Raw genomic sequence first — 26,681 nt, forward strand, 5'->3', positions numbered from 1 at the left:
ACTGTGACATTTGTAAATTGCAGCTTGGTTAAATAATTTTTGAAGTTACTTTTAAGCCTAGCTGCTGCTTTTCCCAACTAAGTGAAAACTCCTGTTTGTTTCATTTTCAGGCTTCATCAAACATTGCCTTCTCTATCATTGTATAATGTGCCTTAAATGATCATGTCTGTTGATGTGTTTAATCCAGGGTATTAATCTTTGCTATTTTGTCGCAAGTGTTATTTTGCTAACTGTTTCTTGCCTGATAAGAAACTTTAATTACATGGAAAAGGCCTTTCAGCCACTCACTGCAGCATGCTTTACTGTGAGTGAATATACTGCATTACTACGGTAACAGGCACTTTGCCAGCTGAAGATACTTGTTGGACAGTAGGTGTAAAACTGTCGTCCATCAGCATCAGAAATAAAACAAAATTGAATAGAGATGTGGTGGGCTATTTTGTTTACATGTTTGCTTCTCCATCTTATCAGTGCTGCTTTATGTGCTTACTTACTAAAAATTAAGATGAAAATTAAGTGATCAAGTGACAGATCTGTTCAGAGAAGTAAAGCATAAGCCAGCAAAATGCTTTCTGTGACAGGCAGCATGGGGATGTCCAAGTGTTCAATGTGTCTACTTTCACAGTTGTTCCAGTGGTGTTCTCATCTGCCTGTTGTTCGCTTGCCCAGGCCCTGAGCAAGCCATGCTCTCATCAGGGGCTGAACTTAAACAGATCCATGGCTGATGACAAGATCCAGAGCACCTACGGGAGCCCTCCTGGGTCCTGCTTTCAGAAAGTGGGGAGCTCCTGAGCTGCAGAAAATCCACTGAACAGCATTGCCATTTGCCTTTTTTAAAGGAGTAGGGATACATGGAGTGTTCCTACCCACAACAGTGGTGTAAACTATGGATTGTTTTGTTTAACTGGCACTCCCAGAGGTGTCTGAACCCTGTTAACACTCATGCCAACACTCATAGGTAATTCAGCCTCTGGTTCTTTGACTACATGAGTTGGTGCAACAAGGACCTGCATAGGACTTCTTGGTGACTGCCACCCCTCTGCCACTACGTCATATATAAACTGCCCAACTTCCTTCATTAAAACCGGTTAGGTGTGGTGTCTCCTTCTCCTTTTGAAAGGCTGTCTGGACTATCATGGTGAGACACCTTCAAATTTTCATCCTCTGTTTATGTTTAGCTGCAGTTCGTCCATACAATATGTCTATTGAATAAGCACAGGAAAAGGTGCCTTTTGTTGGCGTAAGCTGTCCTGGTCTCCTCCTATAATATTGTGTTTAAATCGTCATACTGCTTTGCCATTTTCCTTTGTAAATTCTTTTTACCTTGATATAGAATAAAAAGATTGTATATACCTTTCTGAAGGAGCCTTCCCAGCACAGTACAGAGGCATTTATGGGTTTACTTTTACAGAGACATTCCACTGGACATGCTCTATGGATTATGTTTTCTCCTTAAATGGCTCACAGATTGTCTTAGTGGCTCGTTGCCAGTGTGATGACTAGAAGTAAAGTCTGTTGTCATGTGCTTCTCCACTGAGGAACACCTCCTGTGTGGTCAAATTCACGGCAGGCTTTAGGGCTTTGACCTTGCCATTTCTACCATGTTTAATCCTCTGTTGTTGCAGTCTTTGCTGCCATCAGTTCTTTCCACTCACCATCTGAGTTCTGTATCAATAATTCTCCTGTGTTTGTCATCAGCAGATTTTATCAGCAGATCCTGCTTACTCCCACTAGCATTCTCATAGCGTTGTCCGTGGCTGGCTCAGTTACAGTTACTTGTTTATCCACCCTAAAGCTCCCCACTCCTTCTCGGCTTATCCGGCCTTATTAACGTCACATGGCATTGCATCAAAAGTTTTTTGTTGAAATGAGAATTCAGTTGATAATTCATTTTACAGTGTAAAGAAAAATAGTTTCTTTGTTGAACAAAACCCCCATGTTTTCAAAAGTGGTGTGCCATGTGTTGCATTTTTTTCCTGTTTTCCAATTGCCTCCATGTTAATTCTTTCCTTCGTGTTTGTTCTGAAGACTTTCAAGCTGCTGAAGTCAATAATGAGCCTACACTAGTCTAGATCACATTTCCCTCCTTCCCCCACACCTTAACTGTGGGTGCTGCATTGGCTTTTCTATAGTCTCAAAGCATCAGCCCTCTTTTGATGGAAGTCAGGTGCTGCTTCTCTTGGCATTTTCTCAGGGAGGATGCTGCCTGGAGCAAATTACCTCTTTACTTTCAGCAGGTGATAACTCCTGTTTACACACAACCATCACCTCCTTGCCCCTGCATCAATACTGTCACTTACTGAAAGCTCGCTCTTTTGGTTTGTGCGGTTGCACCCTAGAGAAGCTCTTTCTCTTCTCTTGTTTTTATTTGTAGGTATAAAAGGCTTGGCAAAAGTAATTAAAAGTAAATGAGAACAAGTACACTTTACCTGGACTGTCAACAATTTGTACTTGGCATGTCTCAAAATCTGGGAGATGATGGAGGTTTGTTTCCTGATAATGTTTTCTGCTCTTCCTTTCATCCACACTCCCAGCTGTTCTCCATTGACTCATGGTTGCCTGTAGGAAATGGTTATTGCTTAATTAAGTAAACAACTCTCCCTGGATCTTCTTCCCTTGAACAGGTCTTCTGATGCTCTTGTGGTCTCCAGGCTTCAGTGTTGCCCATGATATTTGTAGTACTTTTATGTCTCAAATATTGGTCACTTGTACTTTGAGTTTCTCAGATAAACTGATTGAAAACCCTGTCACACTAATTGCTTCTGCCAGCAAATGTTGCCACGTTTGTATTTGTCATTCTCTGTCATTCAGTACAGTTGAACTGACTGGATTTAACCTCAGTCCAGTATAAAACGTTGTTCCATTTAGGTTTGCTTTCTAGCCACAGCTCTTCCAAGTGTTCGAAGGTGAAAGTCCTTCCTTGTGTGCTCTGAAGGATCTGGTTGCATTTCACAAAGTCTTTTGACTCGCAGTTGATTCAGATTCCTCTGGGATAAATGCAGGCTTCAGGCTAAGGGGTTTTGGAAGCACAGCTTGGAATGGAGATGGGTAGAGCCTAGCCCTGGTGTGCTGCTCTGGCTGTGTTGGACCATGGGTCTAGGCTCCTCCTGCATGATCATGTAGAAAAGCTGGGGTGTCCATGCAATTATGGATAATGTCAAGTTGTTCAAACCTGTTTAGAGTAATAAAAACTATGTAGTCTTCAGATCTGCCCAGGCCTGGAGTTTTGGAACTAACAAATTAAAAGTTTGGACTTTTGCTTCTGTACAAATTGAGGCATCAAATAGATGCTTTTTTTTCGTTCTTTTATCTGGCATAAAGCTGGAGCCTATTTCCTGACCCATACCCCTTTCTTTTGTTACAATTCTGAAGTTATAAAGTACTTTGTTTTCCACTGTATACAACTTGCAGTCTTTTCATACTGTTGGCAGGCATGATTATCTGAGGTCGGGGTATTAGCTATTAGCAGTGTGTCTTGCTTAGTCCTGTTTGAAAACAGCTTTTATTTCAGGGAGAGCAGGAGAATTTGTGAATTGTAAGCTGGAGCAAAGAGGTTTCTGGTTATAGGTAAACCTATAAACCTATCTTTCCCTTACTCAAAATCTTTTGTTTCCTTAAGGCATTTTGCAGTTGTTTAGGCACTTCTCAGCCCTGAAGATTCTCAAAGAAACAGAACATCATTCTGTAAACAAACGAACATAATAATGTTACAAATACAAAAGTAAGAACATGGCTTAAATTCATAAATATTCATCCTCAGAATTGCAGACTGTGGTGTTTTCTGTTATAGTGTGAGATCCCAGTTCACCTGCAATCGTCTTGCAAGTGGCGGCCCTTACACCTCTTGGAAAATTAAATACTTGCATATGGATGTGTGGAGCTGCAGTGGGACCTTCCTGCTTAGGGGCTGACGAGTCTTTGCATTTGAGCATGAGCAAAGCTCACCAGTGTCTGTACAAAGTTTCATGTTGATCAGTCATTTGTGCATTTCATAAAGTTGCTTTTAATTCATAACAGCTTCATTATGACCATGTTCACCTCGGTGGTGACCATGTTCGCATGAGTGGAGGAGCTCTCCAATAGCTCATGGTTTTGTTTAGTTGGAAATAAAAAGCCAACAGTTGGTCTTTTGAAAGAAGAAGTGCACTGAACAGGCTCTTCAGGTTCCAGTTTAGGTGTTCAGTCAAATTGCATAGCCTGTCTGTGTCTGTATGACTTACCCTGGTATGTTGGTCATCAGAGGTGCTTAAATAGGTTTCTGTATGCATTTGCCTGCATGCAGCGTGGTCTGTTATCCTCTCCTCGGAATATGATCTGCATACATTTCTTGGCGTTTTTAGAAACTAATTTCATATTGTTCTTTTCCCCCATTTAAGGGTCAAGATGAGGCTGATCCGTCAAAACCACCGTGGCTCAAAGGAGGGTAAGTGGTATTTTGGGACCTTGTTTCCCTGTGTTTATAAGTACAGTGTAATTTGAGGTCTCCAGTTCAATCTAAATAAAAAAATCTGATGTTTTTAATGGCTGTTTTAAGGATTAATCAAGTGGCCACGCCTCACTTAGGGTCAGGCTGCTGCTGTATTTCAGTCTCCTCTTAAACAGCTGGAGGTGGGCTGCGCAGCTCTTGAAGAGATCTGTTTAAGAACATGTTATGTATAATATGAAACCTGATGGTGGCAAGTGCTTATGCACAGTATTAAACATTCTTATTGAGCACCCCAGGGTGGTCTGGATAAAATCCCTTTTCCTGAGTCAGTCACTGTTGGCACCAGGGAAGGGAGAGAGTAGCTCAGAAAGATTGCTGTGCCTTTCTAGAAGAAAAAAGTAGCTTTGGGGAAGTCTTCTGTCTTTGCAGTGATTTATGTGGTCATTGTAGTATTCAAAACATTGGTAAGTCTGGAAATCATTGCAGTGATCATCATGCCTCTTTTGCACAGGTGACAGTGAGAGGCCGCGTGTTCTCTCTGCAACATGCTACTCTCAGCAGATGAAGCAGACAAATTCTGATTGTAATTTCACCATGACACTCTGCATAATAGGTGCCAGCGTGGGAGCTGCCTTCCCTAGAATCCCCTCTGGAAAAAAAAAGACCGTGACACACTGTACAGGCTGCTAGGTTATGTGCATTATACGTGATGAGGGTGATACGCTTTGGTGGTGGTGCACTCATTAGGAGCTGATGTAGCAGCAGATTTGCCCTGAAATCACAGCAAGAGGTTGGCTTGCTACATGCGTAAGTTAATTCTCAAACTATTGAAGGTAGCTTCCTTAATAAAATGCAAAGTTAAATCTGAGGCTTCATTATACGGCTGTCTGGTTTTGGAGTCATTGTTCTATGAGATGTTGGTATTCCCACTAAGCATCCTCCACACCTGCGGATGCTTGGAGCTGCCTAGCAACCCCATGCTTTCCTAAGGAGCCTGGGACTTCAGTGAGCAGGTTCCTGGAGAACTGGCAATTAGCAGGGGCAGAAGAAAGTGATTTATTCTAACTATCAGCAGCACCTTCTCCTGCTTTAACGAGGAGACAATGTACTGAGTTTATTGGTTCACGCACACAGAATGATCTCCCAGCCTGAAAGATGAATACATGTGCAGTCCTGAAATACTTAAAGATGTGTTTTGTCAGTTCAAGGCGAGTTTGCTCTAGTCTGGTAATTTTCTCTTTCAATATGAGATAAAACAGTCTGGCTAATGTAGTTTTGACAAAAGCTCAGCTTATTTGCTGTATCAGCGCATGCAGGGGGTTTACAGAGGAGGTGGTTGTGGGTGGCGAACCTTTAATTGCACCATTAGCTACGTTGTGGTTTATTAGCCACAAAGTACATTAAAGCATTTACGTTTGGTGTTCTCTTTCATATGCAGATTAGGGTATCCTTTGAACGAAGCAATCATCTTCTGTCATTGCAAACCACCTTTGCTTCCTTGAATTTTAAAAATTTAATGGAAGCATCTATATGATATAACTTGTATTAAAAGACGAATACATGCTTCAAGCTGTTTTCACTTCTGGCATAATGCAACAGTAGTTCCCTGTCTATAGGTGCTGGCTTTGGAGAGGTAGCCTCAAAACCAAGTACTGTTGGTATTATTGATCAGTATCTGGATGTAGTATCTCATATCTGTATATTTTATTTACTAGGGCAGATCATCTTTTCTTACAGAAATGCTATTCACTCTTCAATACAGCACTCCATAATAATGCTATAAATATTACATGCATTGCAGAGGAGAGTTACCCTATTAACGTATAAAGCTCCAGTGTGTATATTTGAGGCACTGTCAGTACTTCTGTCTATGCAAACACTCCCAGTTTTGTTAAGTGAAGTAGAATTTGTGTTTGAATAAAGAGACTGAGGTAGCTGAAAGCATAGGCTGAATAATTTTGAATATTATATATAGTGTATAATATTATTTTGAATAAATTTGAATATTAAGAACTGTTGCTTAGAATTCTTTTTGATTTTGATATTAAGAAGCTAAAAGCAGGTCATCTTAGTGTATAACTACATGGGTACTAGGATACAGTAGGTGAAAAAACAAGCACCTTTCAAATATGTTCGTTCTCTAACAGTCTGGCTTACAACTGGTTTTATCATAAAACTCAGTCTATCTGAAGTATTTTGCAACAAGCCAGACATCTAACTAGACATGTTTCTCAAGCACAATAACTTGTTCAGGCTCATCTTTAATTTGTAGACTGTGCAATTTATATGTTTTCCTTTCCTTAGAAATGTCAGAGTATCACAGGCTCCTTTCAACTGAATTAGGATAAACCAAAAAAAGTCATTGGAAACAAAATGTAAATTCCCAGGTGTGCCATTGACTTCTGTCGGGAGCCATATTTTTGCTTGTGACCATCTTGTTGCATCTTTTCAGCGTACAGACTCTCCCTTTGTATCTTGCTTATGCTTTCTATAATAAATCAGAAGGGGTTATTGCAGTTCTTTATTGGAAATGAGAGTGGCCTTTATTAAAAATACCATGTGGCCTTGCTGTGAGGATTTCCAGTGTTGGAAAACTGCTCTCATTCTTGCCCAAAGATTCCAATAGTTGTAATTAACTGCTGTAAATCTCCACCTTTCTTAAGTCCGAGTTTGCCTTCCATCCCCAGCTGTGTCAGCTGCCTGAGGGAGGTTTGTGTTCCCCATGTAGGAGCATGGAGAGGCGAGCACAGTGCAGATGTGACTCATGGTGCACGCAGAGCTGACACTGTTCATGCGGTTAGGTATGACTGCTCACCTTCCCACCAGGCTTCAGCCAGCAGCAGCTCTCAGCTCAGCTAAGGCTCTGACATGTCACCCTCCTACAAGAAAGTCTCTTTACCATTCTAGCTCTCCTCCTTCCTGTAGTTGTGGTGTCCTAAAGCATGTAGTTGAGTGTGGTGTACCAAATCAGCAGAATATGCTGGTTAAAAGAGCCAGTTTACCACACAGATGCAAAAAGGCGTAAGCCAGCATGGTATGGGGTGAAAACGAGTGGGTAAGGATAAGAGAGGCATGAAGGTTCCTTTACAGTCTCTGTAGCCAAGAAAAAGGCCTTGGGAACCATATTCTTAGTGGTAGGAATGCATGAAAGGAATGTGGAGATGGGAAGTTAATCCTGGGGAGATTACAACTGGACACAAGAGGAAAAGTTTTCCCAATGAGAACTATCAACCACTGGAACAGTTTCCCTAGGGAAGTGGTGGATTCCCCAACGTTGAAGACTTTTAAGGTGTGGTTGGACAGAGTGCTGGGACATCTAGTCTAGGTCATGCTTTGCCTGGAAACATTGGACAAGATGATCCCTGAGGTCCCTTCCAAGCTAGTGTTTTGTGGTTTACTGGGGGTCTTCAAGCATAGGCTTACATCCGTGTGGTGTTAGCAGTGAACAGCAGGATCCAGATACAGTTATCCAGCTTGGTCACATCGGAAGGTTATAGTGTTTTATTTTAGCAGGTTCTGAGTGTTGCTGGGGGTTGGAACTAGATGATCTTAAGGTCCTTTCCAACTCTAACTATTCTGTGAATCTATGATTTTATGATAATGGCCCTTTTGCTCCACCACAACTACCACCAGCAAATGGCAGCTTTTCTGTGAAGAGGTCTGCATGGCTTGAGCACCACAAATGGTCCCTTTTATAGAAATAATCTATTTTCTCCTCAAATGTGAGGCTTTTCCTAATAATTATGTGGGCCTCAAAGGCCAGGACTAAGCCTAGAATTAGACGATGGGTAGCAGCATCCTGCCACTCTGGCCTTATCACTTTAACATGCTTCCTTCCCAACCACCACCACCAGGCAGGAGCATCTGGACTGTGGTGTGTGAAGAAGATAAACAATTATTTTATTCTTAACTTTACACTTTCTTAAGTGTTATCTTCTGGTTTGTTTTAGTTACTCCAGTAGAGCATCTTGTTCCTCACCCCAGAACCCTAAATTGATTGAATGGAAAGAAAAGGGATGGAGAAAGACTTGGAGACAGGATGTTTTCAAATTAACCAAAGTCTTTTCCTGCCATGGCACTCAATGGCAGGAGTAAACCATAAACTGAGCTCTCATTAAGGAACAAAACATTCTTTTGAAAGCAGAGGTGTGCAGCTTAGTTACCACAGACTAAGCTGCATGTGAATTACTGCCAGGGAGCTCTGGTTCTGCCCTTGGGTGAGTATTTTTGCCAGATCTGTAGCTCTGAAGCACTGGTGCTCTGCAAGCACATCCTCAGTCTACTCTGACCTAGCTCAGGCCTCAGAACTGAAAATAGGAAACTTTTTCAAGTGTGTTAACAGCCTTGGTTTATTTTCAGATTGCATTTGCAGTTAACTGATTCTTCCTGTGCTCATCGACTGTGATACTATCAAGGAGGCTTTTTTGTCGTCTCTTTACTGTCTCTCACTGCTGGTGAGAATTTTAATCTTTTTTTTCTTCTCCTGAATTTCCAGGCCTGCAGGTGGTCTCTATGGCATTGATAGCATGCCCGATCTGCGCAAAAAAAAGCCAATTCCACTTGTCAGTGATCTGGTAAGAGATTTGTTTTTGTTTAGCCACACAACCGATTTTGACATATGGTAACATTCATTGTCACTTAAGAAGCTGAACGCTTCCTGTTTTGTTAAATTAATTCTTACATTAAAGACTTAGAAGTTGGTCTTGGAAAAAACTCAGAACAAGCTATGGTTTTGTAGGCAGTTTCATTCATTTGGCAGAAATAAGATATTTTTTTCATGTTCTTTTTATTTTACACATAATATTTGATTATTTTTAGGGCTGCACTATTTTAAAATGTTTTCCTAAAAATCACATACTTGAGGGAAATTTCTGATGTCCGTGTGAGGTTTGTCAACCTTCCAGAAGGTTGGAATTTCAGAGGATAGATAAACGAGCATATGTGCTTGAATTTTTAAAGCTATTTGCAGTATTGCCAGTAGGCTTCTGCACTGATGAAGCAAAAGAACCAAGCGAGTAATGAGGACAAGTTTCATCTGCTTATGTGATGCGGTGAAATAAGGCTTCTGAGGGACAAATGGTTTTCTGTTGGCTGTGTGCAGTACAAGTAGCAATTTCATATACGGGAGAAATGCTGTAACAGCTCAAAGACCATTGTTGCTGTATCCTGTAGTTCGTGTGGAAAGGTGCATGCAAATCTTTCTGCCAGCTTACGCATGGGAAAATTAATACATGTCTTACCAACTGGTTGTGTCTTAAATCTTTGCAATAATGGCATTAACTTGTGTTACTTCCTTTGTATGCTTTCATTCTCTCTCTCCACAGGCCATGGTAAGTGGAGCTAAAAACTGTCCACCAAGTCTTCACCAAAACAAAAGTCGTTCTACCTTATTTTCCCTGCATTTCTTTGCTTTTTATTTTATACCTGCAGTTTTGCAGTGCATGTATATCTTAGTACTCCGTTCTGCCCATCACTGATCAAATGAACTTTTGCTGTCTGTCTTCAAAAAGCATAAAGCAGAGCATAAACAGAGGTTTCTGATAGGGTTAGATGATTTCAAAGCAGATGTTGCTAGCTTGAATTTCCTTCTCTGCTTTCATCAAACTGGAGTGGCTTGCTGAAGAAATCCTCTGTACGCCAGTGTGAGGTGTTGCAAAGGCATTGCCCTGGGCTGTCCAGGGCTGCAGAACTTCGTGTTGGCATGATGTGAAGGAGGCAGTTTTGAGGGGAAAATGCTGTTCATTGTGTTCAGTGATGGCCAATGAATGTGATACACCAGCACATTCAGCCTATGCTCCCAGCCCACTCTGTTCTGTTATTACCCTGTATATTTGTAAAACTTTCAGCATCATGGTTGGGGGTGTTGTGCATGTTGTAAAACTGATGAAATAATCTCCTTTTGGATGTGAGCAAAGTTAGATATAGAAGAGTGAGCCCCATGCAGTGACCTTAGGCAATAACAGAGCTACCATTGCTACCAGAACACAGAAGTGGACATGTGAACCCAGGTTTCATTAACAGTTCTTACCAGAGAAAAAGTCCTGCCTGAGTGTGAATGGTTGTGGGCAGATGGGAGCAAGTTGGAGACCTTTCAGAGTATGCATTTGACTCTTCTGGGATGTGAGATGTCATTTAAGAAACCAGCTTAAATGTAATAGACTGATGGTTTGGTGTCTGGTGTGACAGAGTCCCTTTGGTCACATTTCTGGGCAGGTTTTGCCAGTGCACTTCTGAATACTCATAGTGAATAATAAACTTTCTTCCTTCTTAGTCACTGGTTCAGTCCCGGAAAGCCGGAATTACCTCAGCAATGGCCACTAGAACATCTCTCAAAGATGAAGAGCTGGTAAGTGGAAGAGTGGCTTGGCTCCTGTTAACTTTTAGTAGTCAAATTGAGAGAATGTGGCTCTCTGGGACGCAGAGTCAGCTTCACAGATGTCTAAAATATAGATGCAAAAATTCTTGTGTCATTTGTTTAAAGAAACCAGACATTGTGTGGTACAGAAAAGTAACATTTACTGTCTCAATATGATCCTGAAAAATGTAAACTTACTGTTTCATTATGCAGTATCTACTATGGGGGACAGCGTGTGAAACTTACTTTATGCAAAATATTCCTTATCCACAAACATTAACTTTTTTCTTCTATTTCCCACACTTTTTTATATGCCTGGACAAACATCTTTGTGTCCTCTGCTCCTCCTTGTAGAAGTTTGATAAATTTGATTACCTCAAATGTGTAGATTTGTTGCACTGCTCATGCCTTTCCCCTTATAGCTCCTGTATTAACCAGCAAAAATAGGTTCAGTAACCTTCCTGGGTGTTGTTTAATGTGTGCCCTTGCCTTTCAGAAATCTCATGTCTATAAGAAGACCTTGCAAGCCTTAATTTACCCCATCTCATGTACAACCCCGCATAACTTTGAAGTGTGGACAGCCACAACCCCTACCTACTGCTACGAATGTGAGGGGCTGCTGTGGGGTATTGCACGGCAGGGAATGCGCTGCGGAGAATGTGGAGTCAAGTGCCATGAGAAGTGCCAAGACTTGCTCAACGCTGACTGCTTACAGAGTGAGTAGTGTCCAGTGGAGTGCAGCTGTTCCAAAAGTGTGACCAGAGCTTTTCTAAGTGTATAAGTGATTCCTCAGTGATAAGAGAAGATGCATTTGTTTAAATGACTGTATTTTCTGTGGAGGTGTCATTGGGCTAAACCTACCCCCACTGCCCTGTGGACATAGGCAGCTGCACTGACACAGAAGAACTTCTTTACAGCATTGTGCTTGGTGTGCTTTAAAAGAAGGCTTAATTCTTGACTTTTCACTCTTTGTTATAACCCATGTAACTTCTAATTTCTCTTGTATCAGTTCAAATGGTATGTTTGCTGACATAGCCTGCTTGGAAGGGAGGCAGTGTGTAAACAAGGTACTAGGCTGGATACTCTGACTTTCTTCTGTCTCTTCTGTGCTGGTGTCCTTGTCAGGTTGCTTGTTTCAACCATTAGTCTGTTTCACTAAGCTCTGAAGAGCAGCACTGGGTTCCTGTTTAGACGATAGAGTCCATGGACTTAGCTTGGATTCTCTGTGCCAAATGCAGGTTGGGAAGGCATTTTGTCTCTTTAACAGTAAGGTCTCATGGCTGAATCACTTTGTAGACCTGGGTCTGAGTCAGCAGAGGTGTTGTTGTTCGAGCATATGGACAGCATTTTATTTTTCTACTAGAATTTCTATTTTGTTGTTTCTTTCTTTTTCCTGCAGTGTTCAGCACCTGAGCCATTTCTTTAAGAGAAGAGCTCTTCAAAGAGCTGGAACTTTGCAGAATAAATGAGACCTTATGCAAACAATGGAGAATTTTAAAAGGAATTTGATTAAAGAAATTAAAAAAATAAAGAGGGAAAAATTATTAATTTAGGCATCTGGCTGGACCCAGTTATTTGCTTAAAAGAAGTTTCTTAATTTGGTCTCAAATTCATGTTCTTGCTTGAGAGCAAAATATCTCAGTCTAAATGGAATATAAATTTCTGCCATATGTGCTAAATCTTGAGTAGGAATGTGGGGCTGTTTCTGTTCTCTCTGGATTTTCTTAGCATTATAGCTTGATGGACTATGTCTAAGAAATCAGAAAAGTTTGTGAAATACAAACAGATTTATTGCAAATCCATGTCAGCAATTATAGGAATATAAACAGTCAGATCTTGTATCTGCCTGAGGCTCTCGCTGCTCAGGAAAACCAGGCTGGATGATCCAGCAACGGATACCCATGGTTTTTTTATTATGGCTTATCTTAAAACCCCAAATGGATATTTTTATGCTTGTGTTTTTGATATGAGCACAGTTTTAAATCAGTTGTAGTTAGGGGCTATTTGCAATGGCTTACTTGTCAGACACAGCTGATACTGGTGAAAAATCTCTGTTCCTCGGTTGCTCAGTGTTTCTGGATTTGTCTTTGAGGGTTGCAAGGTGATCTTTACAGTTTACAGCACTCAGGCAACTGCATCATTGCCACTCTGGCTCTGTTGCGACCTTTTTATGACTAAGCGAAGAGCGGCTGTGTTGCATGTGGTTCTCATTTTTTTGACACAACTCGATGAAGAGGGTTGGTTAGACTGAGGATAACTGTATTTGTTTCTACATTTTACCAGAACCCTCTGCTAACTGGTGATTTTCAGTATTTGAGATGAACAGCTGCTGACGTTTACATCTAGGCATGCATGTCCGTAATGTTACAGTATTGAAATGGAGTTGTGGTATCTCAGTATGGGGAAAATGCTATACAAAGCAGAGGAAAATCAGATTTGCACCAGGAGCAGCAGTGAGGAAACAGGCACAAAGCCGTTGTGCAGAGCAGAGGTCATGAAGTTGAAAACAATAGAAGAAAATTTTAGATTTTAGAAATAGCTAATGACTAGGAGAAACTATATTCCTGCAGAGGACAACTGTGGTGGTCCATGCTCAAGAAGGGAGACTCCAGACAGGGATGGGTACTGGAGAAAGTTCAGTGGTAATGGGGAAAATATGAGAATGTTTTGATAGAGGATGGTAGGAGTTTGTTAATCTTTCAAAAGAGGCTTGGCAGCATGGAATAGGAGAGGGATGGGAACGATGCTGCCTAAAAAAAGTAAAACTAGAGAATAGTCCTGTCATGTCTGTCTCAGTAGAATATTTCTAAAGGGATGTTGTGGAGCCCAAGGCCGAGGTGTAAGACGTGCATGTGGATCTCACATGGCTCTGGCTTACGCTTGCTTACAGCTATCCATGGCCTAAAGCCTTTCTGAACAGTAGTTCTTATGTTTAACAGCTGGCAGTGATGGCTCTGTGAATTGGTTTAATCCTTGTTTGAGCCCGTTTGTGCCTGAACCATGTTGGGGAAGAGGGAGATAAACAGCAGGGAGGGAGATGGTCTGTTTGAGCTTACTGTTTACAGAAGAAAAAAATAAACTTGCTGTAAGAAAATAAAAGATGGAAGTAAAAGACAACTTCACTGATGGGAACAGAGAGTTTCTGGAACAGCCTATGAAGAATAACCATGGGGGCAGGTTTTCTAAACTCTGGTTGGAATTACATAAACTTATGAAATGGGATGTGGGATGTGATGATGGCAGAAGTCGGCGGTTTTGTATGGGATAAAAGTAACAACTGGAAATTACTCTCTTTCTCAGGATAGTAAAGCATTAGATAAGAACTCGGGTTTTGATTCAGGGGATTGCAGATGTTTGCTTAGCACATTGCCCTTCAAAATGAAAACACAAGGTACTTCAGTGTCCAGAGTTAGAGAAACTTAAAGGAAACAGCTCAGAGTACACTGGGATCAAAACTTGTGAAGCCTGCAAAAACCAAACAAAAATGTTACTTACAGGGTTATTTTAGAGCTGCCCACCATCAGAACAGGGAAGATACAAAGACTGTGAGCCAGGGGTCAGTGGGGTATCGAGAGTGTGTGTGGTGGGTATCAATATCTGGGGTAGAGATGTCAAGGAAACTGAGGGTGGTAGCTGGGTAATTAAGACAGAGAGGGCCAAGGGAAGATAGTGCTAGGGAATTAAGATGATGATGGGGCCAATATGTGGATATATTTCTGGGCTGGAAAAACGTGTTATTGGTACTAGAAATCTATTAAAAGGCTTTTACAAGCAGCTGTGTTCTTTGCGTTGGCATGCTCATGCTAAAATCCTTCTAACCAGGCCAGAAGAAAATAGAAAAACTTATTTAATTTTTATATGTTTTAAGGACACAGGCTCTGCTTGAGGAATGAGAAACGCAGGGTTTCTGGGGAGCGAGCAACAGTTTAGAGATCCAGTAAATTCAAGACTGAACTTTCTGAACTTTCAGTGTACTGAACTTAGCAGGGATTTTTTCCTAACAGAAGCTTTATTGCTGCTGTCAGTAAAAAAACCCACACAAACAACATTCTCAGGACATCTTCATTAGGTCCATTTGAGGTTTCCACAAAACATTACATTGAAATAAAAGGGATTTTCAGGCTGGTAACAAATACAAATCTATTGATTAAACCTCGATGCCTCAGGATATATCTTCACTTCAGTCTGTGTTAGTCTTCCAGAATATGTTGCATTGGAGTAAAATGAATTTTCAGGCTGGTCACAAATACAGTACCATTGTCTTAATGCTTTAAAATTTTGGGCAGGCACCTGGGGTTTTATTCCTTATAATAAGAATATGCTGTTTATCCATCTTCTATCCTTCAGTGCCTTTCCAAGGGAGATAAAAGGATCTCTTTTCCAAATTCTGTTAGAATTGAGTCTGGTTATTTCTTATGAGGGTGTTTTTCTTAACCCCTGCATTTTGAAGAAACTTGAGTATCTGATACAGTCAACAAATCTATGGGACTGCAGTGATGAAACATTCAAATTCAGCAATGCCTTATTGCAATTTGAATCAAAATCCATTTGCAGGCTGATTCAGCAATTCCATGAATTGGCAGTGCCTGCAGTGCAGTAAACTGGAATCTGCTATGGCGTGTGTACTGCAGCCATCTGGTTTATGGCTCTGTGGGCACAAGGTTGTTTCTCTGAGGATGTTTCTCTAATGTAGGTACTTAGAAGATATTAATCTAATGATGGGATGCTCTCCTTTTTAGCCTTCTGCTATTCTTGGAAGTACTCAAAGCCTCTGCTGCATAGGTGCCCTTCCTTTCTTGCTTGGTTGAAACTGGATGGTGGGATGGTCTTTAAAGTCCAGAACACAAAGCTGTTGAAAACAGAGAGCTTTTATCCCTTGCCCTGCACACTGGTGTAGTACTAACTAAGATTCAATGGGTTGGGCAGTGTTGATCTCAACGGATGCATGTTTTGGATACCAAGGAACAGATGTAGAAAAATAAATGTAATTATGAAGAGGGTGGAAGGGAAGGACATTATGTTAGCACAATCCTAGTAAAAGGGGCCTGTGCAGTTCAGGGCTAGTATTTGAAAAGCCACAGTTAAACCTGAGGAAAGAAACTGCCCTGGGATATCAGAATCCTGTCCTCCGGATATCTTGACAATGGGGAAATAAGATCTCAAGCTTTAAACCACTATTGAACTGGGAATCTGTGTTGTGAGTGTGATTAGCCACATGTCTTTATTAGTGCTTCTTTATGCTGTGCTGGAGCAACAAACCTTGGAGAACTTCACACGAGCTGTTAGGGCTGCATTACTGAATGTCCTGCTTTCAGTACTGTCTTGGCACCTAGTGTCTTGGTTCACCTCTGGAGTTGTTCAGTGCTTTTTGACTCAAGACTGGAAGTCAGGTATGTTTACTGCTTTTTGGATAAGAAACTTGTGTGTGTGGTACTCTGAATTCAGAGACTGCAATTCAGAGACCAGCTTAGTGAGTGGACTGTTAGTGAGACCAAATAAGCAACTCTGGTGATAATCATCTTGGCTTCTGTGTTGAGTGATGATTAGGCACCATGGTGATGAGCACTTGTTTGCTCCCAGAATCCTATGCAGGAAAATATTTGCACAGAAGGAGGAAGGATACCTTTATTTGAAACTTGAATATCTATTTTAAGTTTCAAGAATATATAATTTCTAAGCATTATCCGCCTACTGAACAGCTGTCTTCTATCCTGCCAGTGTTGCTTTCTTGACTTTTTCCTGTTAAAGCACAGGATAGCGGCACTGGTAGTTTACTAATAGCTGTATCGATACAATTCTCAATATAGACATGTTTGCTTTCTGTTTCCAGTCATAAATTGACTTTTAATTCAGGCCTAGAGAGGAGAGAAGGAAAGCACAGTACCATTCGCATGATGCTGTACACAGTACTTCTATATTCCCATGCCTTTCTGTTGCCATTTACAGGACTACAGGAAAAGCTGATCTGCTGTCCAAACCTCTCTTTTTGTAGCGGGATAAATAGGATCCAAGTCCAGCAGCAGGAAAAGCACCCTCTGCCATCCAGTATAGTGACATGATTTGGGTTTATATCACATACATCATAGGTAATTAGTCCCCCAGTGGATGTTTTGGAATCTCTGGGGGTTTTGTACCAGCAAGCAGGTGTTAAAATTAAGAGTGTACTATTGAGACAGAGAGTTTCTCTGTTCTTTATTAGTCTGTGTTGATAATCAAAGTGTCTGCCTGATTCTGGCTCTTCCACTGTAGTTCAGGTGCAAACTCCGCAGGAAGAGAGACCTTCCCCAGGGAAAGAATAATTGAGCCTTCTTATCTGTGCAAGTTGTCGGGTCAAAGTGAGGAAGAAGCATGGATGGAGGTGGGGGCTTTCCTCTGAAAGTCAGGAGGCAGAGCCAAGCCTTAGAGCTGAATAAAGAGAGGAATCTCTTGGGGTCTGTGTGACATGGCTCGCACATCCTACAACCGCACATGCCAGGAACTGCTGCTAGCCTCAGAGAGGGATACATGCACAATGCAAGTCTCTGGAGGTGGTGGGGATGTTAATGATGATTTTAACTAGAATTCCTCCATTTTCCCAAGTTTGTGTTCTAAAGCATCATTTGATGCTCCTGGAGTGCTTGCATTAAGGCCGTAATGCAGCCCATGTTATCCCAGAACTGTGGTAAGTCTTGTTCCATCTCAGTGATGAACAATGAAACATTTATATTTGCAAGCTGCTTGTGTAGTAAGTTATTTAGAAAATGGTTCTGAAGTAGAGCACTCTGCTCATGCACGAACATAAGCTCTTAATGTTTGAATTTCTACATGTTCTTAATTCCCTTAGAGTCACAAAGGTCAGGGCAGAGTTGGTGTATTTGGATCATGACAGATCGCAGAATTCCAGCTAGGAAAGGCAAATTATTTAGCTTGGCCGTTCCTGATTTCCCAGCAATTTTCTGTAGTTCTGTGTGTAATTCAGAGTCCACCTCCGTCCCTAGAAGACCCAGTTCTGTTAAAGCTGAATAGCACTTCTTATCTGAAGTTCAAAGTGTAGCCCCTGGTATCATTTCAGTTTCCCATTCCTTTAATAAACGTTGGGTCTACGGCTGGATGACTGCCTGATACAAGACATCACTTTGGGTGGTGCTAGTTCTTTATCACCGGTAAGTAGAGAGAGCAGGGACTGTGTAATTAATTCCAGTATTTTTATTTCATCTTAAGCCAACAATAGGCAACTCTGGGGCCGATACATTTTATTGTACTAAATGAAATACTGAACATCAAGCCTTTAGCAAGTAAAATGAAAAGAATAATCAGGTAATGTGAAGTTATGGCTTATTTTATACCCAGGTCCTTAATAGCATGCATGGGTATGCCAGTGTCCTTAATGAACTTCTGAAATTTCAACAGTCATAGCCTGTTCCAAACTGTGGGTTTTTTTTTAATCTTTTTGGTTTGGATGGTGGAAGTTATAATTGAGTTTTGTTTCTTTATTGAAGTGAATTTAGTAACGATGAAAGGTGTTATATTGAAGGCCCTAGAAATAGACGTTTTCAGGCACTGTTAGTCACTGAGCACCCTTTTGAGCCTGATAAAAGGTTGCCTGTTATGTTGTACTGCTGGGGGTCCTTTATCTGTGTTCATAGACCTTTATTCATATTTGGTCATTACATGCTGAAACTATTTCATATGCAAAAATTATATTAAAGGTGCTGCAGATAATCATATTTGCCCATTTCTTCCAAAAGAAAACAGCTTTATGTATCTTTGTGATTGATGTCTCTCTTTGTACACACTTGCACGTGCTTCAATACGGATTTTTAAGGTGATGTAATATTTGGTGAACACCTGGATGGAGATAATTTTTCTAGGAAAAAGCTTACTTTAATTAAACTATCCCAGAGAAGGAAAACAAGCAAAACCATATGAAACTAAACAGAAATATTATGATCAAATGTGTTCACAGAACATTTATACTGGTTTCACTTAATCTGATTTAAGATCATAGCTTGAAATTGTTGCAGATTGCATGTAGAGACACTGTGTGCAATCTTGGGTTCCTGCTTTTCATTTCATACCCAAGTTTGTCTGCCCTGTTAGCTCATGTCAGTGCTTTCATTAGCTCTCAGTGGCTGAATTCTGACATCAAACATGACTGTATGAATTGAGTAGGGAGTAGCTGGTTGGGGGAGCATTCTTACCTCCTGCTTATATGAACTCTAAATTTTGTGAGAGGTATGCAAGTGACCAGAGGCCTCTCTCTTTCCAGATACATTTGGCTAGCTACATAGTACAGACCCTATGCTTGGCTCTTGTGTTTCCAGCTGGATTCTGTACTAGTGCTTATGATGGGCAAAGTTTGTAACTATTGAATTTGCTACCTTATATTCATTTGTTATTATGTCTCTGGCTTGGTGTCTGATCCAAACAAGGTGGTTCCAGGCAGAATGGGACATGGGTTGTGCAGTAACTCTCTGCTGAATGGGGAGTCATGTAGCACCTATCAGTAAGAAATGCTGACCATGTTGGCCCATCTGAATTTGTGCTCTCCCAAGGTGCTAAGGTGCAGTATTGAGACAAGTTCATAGCTACTATTTGTACTGTCATCTTCTTAGCACTTGCCAAGCAGGAATTTATTCAAGGCAAGGTGTTAAGATAAGGAGGCATCCTGATGTTTGCTGTTAAAGAACCGTATTTCTGGGTCTTCCTCAGCTGCAAGGGTATTAAACTCAGGCCTGTTGTCAGTAGAGGAACCTGGTCCCGGGTTATAGAAGAATCTGGGCCTTCTTCTGTTCTATTATCCCTTCTATCTTTTCCCTTGTATTGTCCCCTCCCAGCACTGAGTGGTCCAGATTCTCTTGTATGTATGTTGAAATAGGGGGAACTCCAACTGTAAGAGTTAACAGCAAGAGTCATCATGAGGAGGGTAGCTCATGGCTTTGATCTTCCATTCATATTCAGTGAAACATGAGTTGGTGTTTGGCTCTTTCCGGTGAGTATTGTGTATTTTCTGGTGCACAGGAGCAGCAGAGAAGAGCTCGAAGCATGGAGCTGAAGACCGAACGCAGAATTTCATCATGGCAATGAAGGATCGCATGAAAATCCGGGAGCGGAACAAGCCGGAGATCTTTGACTTGATTAGAGATGTGTTCTGTGAGAGCAAATTGACACATGCTCAGCAGATGAAGACAGTGAAGCAGAGTGTGCTTGATGGCACCTCCAAATGGTCAGCAAAGATCACTATCACAGGTGAGTGATGGATGCATGGGTTCTCTCTGCCTCACTTGTGAGCTGAAGGTAAGAGAGAGTTGGTATGAAACTAGGGAAAACAGAGAGAAGAGGCTTCTCTGACCGGTGTCTCTTTCTGCTTCGTGTAAATTAGCAGGTGGAGATACTCCCAACGCAGGCACTAGTGCACCATGAGCTTCAGATAATCAGAAAAGTCTCATAAGTGATACTGCTATTCCCCTGGCCCTTCTGAGCTGCTGTGTCATGTGTGGACACATTGTCTTGTTGCATGGTGGTGGTAACCCTTGTCTTTTCCTTCCAGTGGTGTGTGCTCAGGGTCTTCAGGCTAAAGACAAGACTGGGTCCAGCGATCCGTATGTAACTGTTCAAGTGGGTAAAACGAAGAAGAGGACAAAAACGATTTTTGGGAATCTGAACCCTGTATGGGAAGAGAAGTTTTACTTGTAAGTACTCTTACAATGACTCTCAGCCCCATATTGTGTGTCTTCTCTGTCAGTGCGTGTTCCTACATTATCTGTAGTGTATGATGGTTTTTATTTCACTGTGTGTGTGCAACTGGACGGTTGATGTCTTTAACAACGTACGTAGTGCACACCTGTCCATCTCATCTGTCTTCTGTATTTATAAATCATTTGCTCTGTGAATAGTTTTATATTGATGTTTCTAGAGAAAGCTAAAGAGAAAGGAAAATCTTTAACTCAATGATTTTGTGTCTGCTAAATAGACATACTTTCAAAATACTTTGAAATATAAAGGAGTAAAGTTTGTAAAAAAGACTAAGCAACTTCCTGTGACTTAACTGCTGTGATCTGCTATTGGTGTTTGAGGTTAAAGATAGTTGTCTGATTACTTGGCTGTGGCACTACCAGTCTCCCCTTTCAGCTCTGGAAAATCAATGCAGCAGTAAATCAAGGGATTATCTGCTTTCAAGATGAGCAATGCATCCCTGTCTGAATTGAAAGCAAAGGCCGTAGGCACAATTCTGTATGTATCAACTACTCTCGGAACACTGAAGAATGTATTATTTTATCCTGCTTTTATTGAATAAGTAAACAATGCCCTCAGTTTATCATTGAACATGTTATAAAGCAAAGTGGAGACATGAAATCCAGCAAGCATTTTCTAAAGATTCTGGGTGATCTCATTTAACCTCAAAGATCTTTATTTCCTTTAACATGTAAGCTCTTCCCTTGTATCTTCTCTCTTTTTCCTTTTTTTTAGTTCCTAAACTGCTTGGGGGGAGCTGTCTGTGCAAACTGAAATTTGCTTGTGTTGTAAAATGGGGCTTATATCATCCCAGCTTTGTATTTACAATGTGCAGTAAAAACAAAATTATTTTTCAAGTAGTTTTGGACTATTCATTAACATAAGAAATTGGTGCTATTTTGAGGGAGTAAGCCCTCGACTTTATTCTTAGTTTAATCCAAGGTAACATTACTGCTTGGTAAGTAGTAAGTATGCTTAGGTGCCATTTGGATAACTCCAGTCACAGTAGCAGTAAGTCTAAGTGGGAGCCTTAAGGACCTTGATTTGCCATGCCAAGTAGTTACCATGGTATTTGCCGTGTGTTCCCTTCTAATTTTAGGAGCTTCAACAAATACTGTGTTTAAAGATAGATAGCACAACGTGATAAATGTCACAGTTTTAACGGTGCCACTGTTTAGATCTTATTGCCATGTCTGTGATTCAGCAGATAATAATGCTGTTGGGCATTAAGAGTTGATGCGAGTTGATGCTGCTTTCTTGCCTGTGTCTAGGTTGTTGTTCTAATTGCCTTGGAATAGCAGGAGGTGATGAAGGAGATGAGCACGGTGTCCAGATTGATGGCAGGATTGATTCCATTCAGTACTGGAGTCAATGTGTTGTTTTGTTACTTGATGTCAAAGCTCACCTTATGCTGGATGAGGAGAGTCATTTAGACGTGTATGCAGCACTGATCTTTTACACGCCCATCTTCCTTTTTTACATTTATGGCTCTTTTTTCAGCCTACAACTCCTAAAATTTCTGAATTTTTCTACCCCATAATTAGATGGAAATCGCATATGCAGGCCCCAAAATACTCATTACATACTAAGCTTTTTTTAGAGGTTGTCAGGACAATCAAGAGATTGTAAAATTTAAAGGGGTGTGTGTGTGTTTGATTCTTAGAATGTAGTTAATTTGTTATAGTGAGAGAAATGTGTGCTGGTAGTTATTGAAAGCCTGCCTTGTGGTAGACATGTGAAAAGCCTGGTGTTCAAAATGCTTAAGTATTCCAATGAGTGGAAGAGATATGTGGGTAGATAGAGGTCAGGTCAGTAACTAATGTGTGTGTTAGCAATTGCTGTTCTTTTCTGTTTGGCTTGGTGGAGAGACTTGTTTGTAGCTGGTGCTCATTAGATGCCCAGTGTCTCTTACACAATCACGATTTCAGTGTCTTTTAAAAGGTTGGATATAGAGCCAGAAATCTGTGTGCATCAGTCATTATAATTATAGCATTATTGTTGTAATCCATGGCATGAATTGAGGCAGACTGTGCACAGCTGAGTGGTAAATTCCTTCTACAGACTCAGTAAAGTTTATTAAAAACAGCTTGAATAAGGTTTAAAATTTTTCAGGCTGCAGTAGCCTATTTCAAATAGTTTCTCTTTATTTACAGTGATGGATGGAAAAGTGTATTAACTTAAATACTTTTCCTTAAATATGACTTTGTTCCTTTTCTACGTATTTTCAGAAAAAAAAATCTTGGTAGGCTTGACCCAATTCGAAAGTCCACATTTAGATCCATATTTTAAAAAAGGCAAGGTTGAAAACACTTTGGGTTTCCATTATAAATGCTATTTAGGTCATTACTAGCCTGTGTAACTGTAGGCATCTGCTGATTAATGACTGGTTCTTGGAGCATATTCACGTTGCCTGGGCAAGTGGTTTGCATGTGAAAATGACCTCTTTGTGTACTTAGATTTTCAGCTTTTGGAAATACATCATTAGAAATGTTTGTATCTTTCACTGGAGTTTGAAGACTTAGGAAAATATAAAGGCGTGGTCTTTCTGCTGAGTTCTCATCTTTCAGGTCAAAGTTTTGCAGGCTTGCTGCAGAGACTGCACCAAGTGGGATGCTTGGTAGGATGAGGATTAATGGGGGGCTCCAGGCACTGGTGGAAGAGGTGTTCTATCAGTATGCACTAAGGAAGCCCTGCTTCCCTTGGCTTTACATGCCGATCCTTTTCCTTCATCGTTTCTGTTGTTATGATGAGCAGGCTTATGGGTGGCCTCCTTTACTTGCCATGTGCATGTCTCCTCTGTGCCCTCAACTCTCTTCTCTTGCCTGTAACTCTGGTGGACCAGAAGACAGCACGTGTCCTGCCTGCAGTTGGTTCTGAGTTGTCTACATCGGTTGGTATGTAAGAATCAGGCGGCTGCAGGCTTTCCAGGGATGGCAGCTGGTATGGGATTCTCTTTGCACAAAGCTTGTCAGAACATTGAAGCTTTCATAACAAATCTGCAGAACTCCTTTTCCTTAGGAAACAGCCCAGTAATACTAGAGGGGAGGTATTTTTTTCACTGTTCAGTGTGATTAGAATGGGACATTCCCCATTTAGACATGTTTTAGACTGTCGGAAATTACAGGCTTCCTAGAATCCTTTGTGAAGGCTGAAGCTGAGCATCCATTGGGTTGCAAAAGGAGACGGTATTTAGGGAGAAAAACTTGACCACAGGACAGAGTTTCCATTTTAAAGGAAGAGTTCTTTTAAGAGCTTGTTTGGAGGCTGTTAGTCTGTACCTTTTATTCAGGAAGTGACCCAGTCTTTAATGACTGTGAACAGTGGAAGGTACTGGATTCAGACAGGCCATTGCTGTTTTTCTTGGCCTGTGTGCAGAATGACTCGTTTGTTTTACAGTAATATCTTTTTGAAGTTGTATGGTCTGAGTACAGCTGTGCCTGAAGCTTTGAATGGTGGGTGTGAAATCACTGCCTGGAACAGATTACATCGTCACTGAACAGTTTGCAACAAGCATGTTTATTCTCTCTGACTAACTAAGAAGAGTAACTGAGTTAAAATACATGTGGTGCCTCCTGCTAGCAGATAATCAATTTCACTAGGACATGCAGAGCCCCACATGATACACATTCCTGTTAATCCTTTGGGAATGGTGCTACTGCATAGCTAACCAGTGGGTTGTCACTCACAAGCTTCTGTTCAGTTCCTCGGTTTTTCTTTCAGCTGTTGTCACGCTTGGCATCTTTCGGTTTTCTCTGTGGTTATATATGTCTGTTCTAGAGCTGTATTTTATACTACCCCTTCTGGGACCACTGTGTTTATAAATGTCACTGTAACTATGTCTCCTCTGCTTCCCTTCACTGCATGGCAGGAGCCATTCAGTTTGTCTTGCTTGCTTTCTTCTCCAGGTACTGCGGATTTTGAAACTGGCACTGATAAAATCCCACTTGTTTCTCTGCTCAGCTACCAATGTGAAACTTAAATTTGCACGCAGAGTTGATGCCTTGTGGCAAGCACCTGTTAGGAAGCTGAGTTAATGTAGCTAAGGATGTAACGCTCAGAATCACTTTATCTGCTCTTTGTAGTTAGGAGAGATGCACCATTAATTTGTCAGCTGGTGTTGTAGCATTGGGTTACAGCAAAATGATTGTACTTGTTCCCCTAAGAAAAGAGCTTCATGCTACTTAGAACAGAAAACTCGTTTCTTTGTTCTTAAGACAGCAACACCTGGATCTCAGGGCATATGTCTAAGCTACTAAGGATTTTAGCTTTGTTCTCTTACCGCTTTGATTTTGCCTTTGGTGTTCTCCCTGCTGTCCTTTTTTCTCACTAATAGAAGAGTCTTGGTATTGTTTAAAAATTAACCTGTCCTGAGGAGTTTCCTGCCTTCTGCTCCCATTGAAGTTGGCCACCACAGAGCTGCCAGTTGGACCCTTCATCTGAACCACATCCAAATCTTCCTGCTTTTTCAGCCAGGCCGTTTCCTGTAGGCAACCTTTTTTCTGCTCCTTCTGTGTGTGTTGTTATAACTCTTTACTAAGCTTCCTCATAGTGATTCCTACAACTGTATCTCTTTCTCATTTTTCAGAAAATAACTTTTTTTTTTTTTCCCCCAAGCTTTTTTTGCTCAGAAGCAAAGGTTTCCTCCTAAAATGATCCCAGGCCCTGAAGCCTTGCTCATCTATTCTCTCGTGTGCCTTTTCCCACCTCCTGCACTCTCACCCATTATTTCTGCAAGCAGCCCTGTGCTTTCTTTCTCTACCATTGCATGAAATGTCCCTTGCACAGGACTGTGAACTTTACAGGCCCTTCTGGAGAGCTGCATCTGCTGTGGTGCGGAAGGGAAACTTCTTACAGAATATGGCCATGTAGATACTCAGTAGACCTTTTGAACCATAAACACTTGTCGTATCAAAACACAGCAAAACTACTTAATTTTGGGCTTGACTGACATACTTTCAAATCTGCAAAATATTGTTGCTTCCTCTGGTCCCTAACTTCTATTGTTTGTTCTTGTTACATCTACTTATTGCTTTTTGTCCTTATTAGCCTGTCTGCTGTAAAAGGCAGGGGCTGTCTTCCACTTTGGGAGCTGCCAAACACAGTGGACTCCTGGCTGCATAAGGGGCCTCTGGTCTCTGCTGCTCTTCAGGCAGAAAATAGAAGAAAACAACATAATATAAGGAAACATCTTTATATAAAATGGCCACGTAGAGTGATAGGGATTAGGTATTAGGAAGAAGTTCTTCCCTGTGAGGGTGCTGAGGCACTGGCACAGATTGCCCAGAGAAGCTGTGGTTGCCCCATCCCTGGCAGTGTTCAAGGCCAGGTTGGACAGGGCTTGGAGCAACCTGCTCTAGTGGAAGGTGTCCCTGCCCATGGCAGGGGTTGGAACTGGATGAGCTTTAAGGCCCCTTCCAACCTGACCGTTCTATGACTGCGTAGGCATTCCACCTCTCTAGTCTGAACAGTGCATTTTAGAAATGCACAGTCTAGTCTCTGCACAGCATTAATGGAATGAAGCTGAGGGCCTGGGGAGTCCTGCAGGGTCAACGTGTTAATAACACCTGTGTTGAGATGAGAAATCGATTGCGAAGAGATGTCCATGTGGATGGCATACAAATGGACTTTAAACCTTCCAATTATTTACCAGACTGTCTTCATGAGTGTAGGTTCACAAATGTGAACTAATGGAGACAGAAGATTACAGGTTTTCAATTTGGCACTCTCCATGCTTTAAACTTGTGATCTTTACTGCACGTAAAGATCATTTTGTGAACTGATGGGCACATGGTTTTATAGTATACCTTTATAAAAGTTCTGCTGTTAGAGATACTAACTTCGCCACAGTTTAACAAGGCTTGTGACTTTGGTTGTAGTGTTCCTGTGAAGGTTAAGTGACAATGCTGCAAATGTTGTTAGCACAAGCAGCAAATTATTAGCAGATTCAGCACAAATGTCTTTTTATTTACAGATGGGGAGAGGTCTCGGAAGTAAGAATTGCTTTCTACAGTTCTTTTGGTGGAAGTTGGAGCTAGATTAGAAGGGTAAACTTGCTAACTTCATTGTGGGAGGCACTATAGTGTAAATTCAGCAGTTGCTTGTTCTGTTTAGCCACCAATATACCAATTAGCATGTGTGTGGGTATGCTGCTGTGTGAGCAGACCAGAATTAACTACAGCTTCGTGT

General features: G+C 41.2%; 1 protein-coding gene across 8 annotated transcripts in view; it reads left to right on the plus strand.

The window, feature by feature from the left end:
* Positions 1–26,681, plus strand: part of UNC13B (unc-13 homolog B) — a 212,565-nt gene that overhangs the window by 120,210 nt on the left and 65,674 nt on the right. For all 8 annotated transcript variants that reach the window (XM_057431178.1, XM_057431171.1, XM_057431170.1 and 5 more), the window contains 6 exons: positions 4,377–4,423; positions 8,922–9,000; positions 10,698–10,772; positions 11,278–11,497; positions 19,782–20,009; positions 20,311–20,452. In XM_057431178.1, coding sequence (XP_057287161.1) covers positions 4,377–4,423; positions 8,922–9,000; positions 10,698–10,772; positions 11,278–11,497; positions 19,782–20,009; positions 20,311–20,452 — 791 coding nt within the window. The remainder of the gene's footprint in view (positions 1–4,376; positions 4,424–8,921; positions 9,001–10,697; positions 10,773–11,277; positions 11,498–19,781; positions 20,010–20,310; positions 20,453–26,681) is intronic.

The sequence above is a fragment of the Pezoporus wallicus genome, unplaced genomic scaffold, assembly GCF_028554395.1.
Source record: "Pezoporus wallicus isolate ANWC-B61680 ecotype Strahan unplaced genomic scaffold, APGP_CSIRO_Pwel_v1 contig_12129, whole genome shotgun sequence".
Lineage (NCBI taxonomy): Eukaryota > Metazoa > Chordata > Aves > Psittaciformes > Psittacidae > Pezoporus > Pezoporus wallicus.